General features: G+C 37.1%; 1 protein-coding gene across 3 annotated transcripts in view; it reads right to left on the reverse strand.

Moving 5' to 3' along the window:
* TOX (thymocyte selection associated high mobility group box) overlaps positions 1–7575 on the reverse strand; it is a 338731-nt gene that overhangs the window by 149581 nt on the left and 181575 nt on the right. For all 3 annotated transcript variants that reach the window (XM_025213485.1, XM_006031821.3, XM_025213484.1), the window contains exon 2: positions 6570–6635. In XM_025213485.1, the coding sequence (XP_025069270.1) occupies positions 6570–6635 (66 nt within the window). The remainder of the gene's footprint in view (positions 1–6569; positions 6636–7575) is intronic.

Consider the following 7575-nt stretch of genomic DNA (forward strand, 5'->3'; position numbering starts at 1 on the left):
GGGGGACACGACAGTTTGTTGTCTTCCTCAGAAGGATTGGGTGTTGGTTGCAGCCAACATTAGGGATTTTGACTGGGGTGTGCCAATGCTCCTGCTGGGACTTAAACCTGGAAATTCCTGGCTAGGGGGTCTTGTCCCGCCACTCAGGGCCAGACTGATTGAGATATCTGGGTTCAGGAAGGAATTTTACTTGAGTGAGATTGATGCAGACTGTGGGGTTTTTTGTCCTCCTCTGTTGTGGGGGGCCTGGCCTTCTTCCTTGGATCTCTTAAGTGTATTTTAACAACCTTTGCAGCAGCAGAGCTCTGGCCACTGTGGTCTCCCTGATTTACCTGTTGTGTCTTGTGGCTGAGTTGGAGTTGACTGTGTAGTTTTTTAAATAGGATTTGTATATAATGGTTTGCATAGGGATAATCCTGCCTTGTGTGGTGGGGGCTGCACTAGATGACCTCTGGGGGTCCTTTCCAGTCCTACTTTTCTATGATTCTAATAAACACAGAGCAACAACATCCCACTTTATTGAAGGATAAGCAAAGCCACTGATGCATACTCTTCTTGCCCTCAGATTCTAAGTCCATTTATTTCTGTGTGTAATCTAATTATATTCATGTTAGAAGTAGAGTTAAGGAAAAAGAGGTGTATTTTGTATGACTTTTGTCTTTTGTAAAGGCAATTCTAATAGCAAAATAGTTGAATAGCAAAATTAAGTCTTTGAATGGGCATATGCTGCATACATCTCCTACTTACTTCATTGAGAATCCTACACGGGGTTGCAAATGTACATTTTTCCCACTACCACATGCAAGTCTACTTTTCATTGCTATTTTAGTTCCCAGAATTGAACCATCTTGCTTTGAAAATGCAATTTTTTTTTTTTTAAACTTTCACCAAAATAGTATTTAACAATCCTGGATATAATGTATAATATACAATGGACAAGGCCTTAATGTTCTGTAGATGTTGAACTATACCCACAAAAAGTCTTAGGGCCTTGTTAAACTTTGAGCTGCACAAAAATTGATCACTGTTAAGTGTTATCTTGAGTTTGGAACAGTCACGTGTTCAGGTCAGAAGGGGCCCTGGAGGACTGAAAGGTCAGAATCCCCCCTCTGATTCCAGGCTTCCTCCCTGGGGCTCCTCTGGTTCCTGCCCTCTCCCCCCACCCTTGCCCCTTGGGTTTCCCCCCTGCTTCCTGCCTCCTTCTACCTCCAGAGCTCTACCTACTTATGGATGCCCATGCGGTCTGTCCTAGGGGACCAGGCAGTGAAGGGTTAACCTGCCTGCCTGGCCACCACCACTGCTGCTGCTCTTCTGACCCAAAGAGCAGCAGTAGAAGGGGAGGCTGGGAAGGAAGTTTCCTGGGAAGGAACTTCTTAGCATGACTGCACCTGACTGTAACAAACTGGGCAGCACAGATCAGAGATTAACCTGCCCTGGAGAGACTACTTTTGAGTCACATAACAAGTGCTTAAAACCAGTTATAGGTGTTAGTGTGAACAGTCCAGGTGTTAAGAGCCCCAGGAGCCACCAAAAATTACCATATAACAGACATTTTATATAGTTATTGGAAAAGGGACTAGGCACCTAGGTCCTTCTCCCAGTGAGTGCCTAAACTACTAAGCTGATCATATTCTCTTCTCCAACAATTACTGAATTATTCCATGCAAAGTAGAATCGTGTTGACAGGTGGCACTAGCAGTGCATCCCTTGATCCCCTCACCAGAATAAACTGGAAATTGGTAAGGAGAAACTGGGAGATTGCTTGAGTGAATTCAAACATAAGGAGAGAACTGAAAGCAGGTCTCACACATCCAGGATGAATGTGATAACTCCTGAGATACTAGCTAAAAGGTGGGAAAAGTACATCCTTCTAATGTTTTGAAAGACAAGGATAGATCCTGCTTGGTTTTTGAAAGAAAAAGCTCAGTTATCTAACTCCAGGAGAAGGCCCTGTCTTTAGCATTCCTATTCAGATAGGGCTCCTATACACATTCAGGGAGGCTGCTCTGACACACTGTGATTACAGCGTGTTGGAGCAGACTCAATTAATCGAGTCTGCTGGAGCATGGTAATTACTGTGCTCCAGCAGACTCCAGCACCATGCGCATCAGTGTCCCCATGCTAAAAAATGGAGGCAAGCGCTTTAAATTAAAGTTTGTTCAATGAGCCTTAGTTCAAAGCACCCCGCCGCCATTTTTCAGCATAGGGATGCTGATACATGTGATGCCCTGGGCACTTTAAATAGTGAGGCTCTCAGAGCTGCGCTAATTAAAGCACCACCCTCCTGCCTCCTATAAATGCCCATAGTTTAGACAGCTCTATGCTCAGTATACTCAAATTTGGAAATCCCATTATGAGATGCTTAAATCTCCTCATGGGAGATGAGGCATATAACTCAGGACTGTGGATTCACCTCTAGGGGCCACATGGTGGCCCCTAAGTTCCTTTGAGGATCTAACCCACATTACTTCATGTGGAGAACATTGGATGTTCTAGTTCTCTGCTTCCCCCCAAAAAAGAACATAGGACCCCAAGTGGGTTTCTGCAGCCATAACTACTTGAACAAAGGAAGTTAAGTTGGATATACAAGATGTAAATTGCTAGGAAATAAGAGAGTCACTAGCAGTCTTTACTGGGAGATTAGAGTACAACAGGAAGAAAAATAAGTAGTAAGGGATAAGCAATCAAGCACATATGAAAGAAACACTGTTTAAACATAACAGCATGATCAATCTATTTACTACATCTAAGGTTCCTGTCTCCATTGTTTCTTAGGATATGTTAGGCTGACTCTGTACAGGACTAAGCACTTTTCATTAGCTTCAGAGTTAGTATATGGAGTGAAAGGGATTTACTCAAACTTTGTCAGTATAAGCAGTGGAATAGCTTGGGAGGGGGGAAAAAGATGATATTCCAGTTCAGCCAAATATTCCTCCCTGGATTTTCTGTTCTTTTTTCTAACCATTGGGGCTATGGATGTCACAGAAGCCTCATATTGCACATTTTGCAATGGGAGAGAAGGCAAGAGCTGCCCAAGGCAGGCCACAAGCATTATGAATGTTCTGAGCGTACAGCTTTGAATTATACTCTGTATTTTGTCTAAAACTACATTTAAAATAAGCTATGCAATTTTATTTTGCACTGAACATGGCCCACAAATTGTATGAGGAGGAACTACATGAAGAACAATGCATCTAAATGATTCTAATATCTGTAGGAAAAAAAACACAATATAATAAGGTGAATTTGAAATGCAGGGCAGTAAGAATATTTTATATTTAAAAATGGTAAATATTTTTAGTTTGAGATGAAATTAGTAGTGAAAAATCATATAGTTTTATTGTCTATTTTTTTTTTTAGTATTGGTGGTATAATTTATTTAGGAGTTACCTGCAATGTACATTCCTATACTTAAAATATGATAACCAAAAATATAGTATTCACATGTCTATGTAAAATATACAGAGACAGCAGTGCCAAACAGCCTTTTGGGACAGTCTAAAAGAATATCATTAAGTTTTACTGTATACTTACATTTCTGGCTCTGTGCCAACTCTGGCTTTCTGTAAAAATCATTTCAAGTATAGAATTATGCTGTTTGCTTGCAGCAACATCACAAGAACAGTAGTGAGCCATATGTTGCTACTTAGCAACTTAGTCTACAAGTCCCAAAGCGTGTACTGATTTGAAAATTGAACAGAAATGATAATTGTTGAGTGATGCTGTGAGGCAAGTTGTCTTGGATTACCAAGCTATGCAGATGTTTGATGTTATGCAGGAAAAGGAACAAAACTATATTTTTCCTGTTTGACAGCCAAGTTTTTATTTATGTTAGCCTAGAGGGATAATTTGATTAAAAACCATTAAAATAATACAAGGTGATGTTTTCCTGAACAGGAACACATTCCAGTAACAAGACAAACAGACAGAAAGACAACAAAAAACCTGAAGTGGTAAGTTCAGTTTTCCAAGACTGTTAGTCACATTTTTATGTCCAAACTTATTTCATTCTGCAATTTGTAATATTTTGAAGATTCTGAATTTCTTGAGTTCCTTCAATTCAAGAAATTTTAGAGACCAAAGTTAAATTACGTAAAGGTACTTTTTTAGTTGCTGTCCAGAATTTCCATAATTCAAAGATGATTTTTGAAAGATTTTTTTCCTTGGAAGACAAAAATCATTTTCACTTAACACGGTTGGTTTCAATGCTATTTTTATGATTAAATGGTCTTAGAGATATAAACACTTTTCAGGTACCAGGCTTTAGAACATGTAAAAGAAGAATGAAATGTTAAAACTAGCGATGTTATCTTTGTTTATTATGGAGCTTAAATTCACTAAATTATACACAGATGCATATAAATATAAAAATGATTTTCTTCTGTTGTTATGTATAATGTGAATTTGCAATTTTTTTATTTAAAAAACTGTTTAAGACACATGTAATGATTCTCCAAAAGGTAGCAGCTGCTTTATAACAGCAATCATTCACAGAGTTTGTATTTCTACTGTTTCAAACAAATTCAATTAGCCCTTGAACTTCAAAAGCCTTTAGGCATAAATGAGATTATACTAGCTTGCTTTAATCTAATAGTAATACTAAACTTGTCAGTACAGTTTTTGGATTAATGGTTAGAGAAAAATTAATAATACAATTTTTCATTTTTTAATCAAATATCTCTATTCAAAACTACCTCTGGATCTTGGAGGGTTGTTAGCTGAATGAGTTCAAACACACAAGAATCCTAAATGCAACACACAATGTCCAAAGGCATTCTTATAGTAACTTCAGCTGAAAATAGGGAAATGATGTGGTAGGACCATTCACTTTTTAAAAGATAGCTTTTTTCACTGAACAAACTGATATAGCCCAGTTGATATAACACAGATTAAAATGAAAGAAAGAGAATGAATATTAAAATTAAATTTGAGTAGGTAAGTATGACTATCTACCATTCTATAAGGACATTTAGCTCTGAGTGTATTGTTAGTTTTCAAGACTGTTCATTCCTAAATTACGGCTGATAGCTTATCTACAGGCAACAAAGAGGTACAAAAACTAAGTTCTCACCTACTAAGAAATCTTTACCTAGACTCATAATTCCTGTCAAGCTGAGGTATTGGACTGGACACTACTACTGATGGGACACTGGAGAAGAGAGACCACCAGTCTGATTCCTTGTTGTAATTCCAATGATCTATCCCTCTGACTCTAACATGGAAGAGATAACTAAAATATGTGAAAAGTCAGCCAGCAGAATCAGAAGTTAAATTCTCCCTCAATATATGGATGTACATACCCCTTGCTCAAAGGAAGGTAATCAGTTGATTGCTGGTCAGTTAACTAATTGACATCCTGCCAAATTTAACAATTTGCCACTTAAATGATGAAGAGACTCGACAGACAGGCCAAATGAACTAAATTAGCTCTAAACATTAAGCACCTTCACCAAATGTAATAAAGTACATGGCATGATTTTTATTAAGCTGTTTCCTAATTATGCTTACTATTAATTAAGGTTACCCAGACTGGATTATGTCTAGTGGTCCATACCGTAAATTAGTTTCCTCTCCTACCCAATATATTTAGCCTGTTGAAAACTAACAAAGTTGAATAGTTCATTAGCACGTTGATCCTCTTTGCCTGCAAAGGCATCTGCCCAATCTGGTCAAGGCCTTGGCAAAAATAAACAATTACAATATAACAATACATAAGTTTATATAATTTATCCATGTTTTTGACATGCTTAAAACTAAACCTCTAGCATGCAATTTCTACTTATTGTAATGTATGTCAGCCTTTTGTGTCAACAGACTGATACAGTGGCATAGACGGTGCTGGTTTATTACTTTTGTTAAACAAGCAAGCAAGCAAACATTGAAAATACCCGTTTCTAGAAACCTGGGATAATTTAAAATTCCAATAATTAGGATAAAGTATTTTTCAAGATATGGTTATAAACTGCATTTTAAAAGGTCTTTCGTTATGTAAAAATGTTTCCTATGAACTGTGATAAGAACTCAAAAAATCTATATGAAGAATTCTTGTTTTAAACCTTTTGGACTGCAAGTTCAACCCCAGCAGCAGACTTTGAGAGAATCATTACCCTAACACTAATGGTAAAATGCTGGCAATGTTCCTCAGCCATATGATTTTTGTAAAAAATGCAATTTTTCAACTTCAACTGGCCTAAGAGTGATAATTAAAGCTATTTGTGACATGTGTAGCTTATAATGATTAACTTCTCTGCAGTCAGATAAACAAATAACCTGCACCTGTAAAGACTTTATTTCCTGAAGGTAAAACAACTGTTTAGGAAAGATCATGCTGGCAAAACAGCTGCTTGCATTCTGGAGAGGAAACAAGGTAGTATCTTTCAACAAACGCCAACTCTGATGTTTTATCAGCTCTATCTCATTAACTGGAAACAAGGCTTAAATGCTTTGTTTATAAATTATGATTATTCCTGATTGCAGCAGTTACCGATAGTGCCACTCATTTGCAATGCAACTCTTTGAATTTGTTTAATTACAATTTGAAACAAGGCAGAGAAGATTAATTAACCCACCTGGCTGGCTGGCACGTAGTCCTGGCTTGGCTCTGTCATACTCATATACATGTTCTCACCGTCAAACTGTGAATGAAATAATAGTAAACATTCAGCAATCTTGAATATCCTTCATATCAACTGAAAAACAGTAGCCATAAAATAATATTACAGCCTGCTTTGGAAGACTTGTAATTGCATATGCACATCTTGTCTTTGATGTTCCTGTTGTCATCCTTATTGACCCTGGATGTCAGTGATTTGGAGTAATTAGTGCTCTAGTAATTACAGCAAGCAAGCAAGAAATGAATGGTTTCCTTTCATCTACAATCTGTTTTAAAACAAAATGGCTCATTCTGTACATATTGCTGTTGGTTGTAAGTACTAAGTGAATTGCACAGTTTCTGACAAGAGGAAGATGAGAATGGAAAATGTACTAAAATGCATCTTAATGGGTTCCAACTTTAGCTTTTCATAAGAAACAAGTGTTGAATTTCAAAACAAATTAAAACCCACATTATTGAAATGTCCTCAAAACAGAAATTAAGAAAAAGATTCATAGACAAATGTCAGGCATTTGAACCCATAAAATACAGCATTTTCAAAACTGTGGAACATTAAAGGATTTTTTGCTTGTTGTATAAACAAAATGAATATGTGCAATTATAATAGTGAAAATGCTTTTCAGTAAGTATTAAGTACAATTTTTGAAAATGTTGTGCAAGATTTTTTTTGTCTTTTAAAAATACATTTACAAAATCAAGATGCAGAAGAGAAGATTAGAACATGAACATCCAGATGGAGCGAAACTGTCAGAATGAAAGCCTCGGCATGTATCATCACAAAGAATCATGCAACTACTATTTTCTTTGAGCTGTGTTATCTGGAAACTGTGCCCATAGAACTCTCCTCAGACTTGTTCAAATGTCAGTGTCACGTTTGCAATGTGGTAACTATAGTCCTAGTATGCAATCAAGAAGTAGGGAAAACCTTTCCAAGCTTTTGAAATAGAAGTGAACAGCAGCAG

The sequence above is a fragment of the Alligator sinensis genome, unplaced genomic scaffold, assembly GCF_000455745.1.
Source record: "Alligator sinensis unplaced genomic scaffold, ASM45574v1 scaffold700_1, whole genome shotgun sequence".
Classification (NCBI taxonomy): domain Eukaryota; kingdom Metazoa; phylum Chordata; order Crocodylia; family Alligatoridae; genus Alligator; species Alligator sinensis.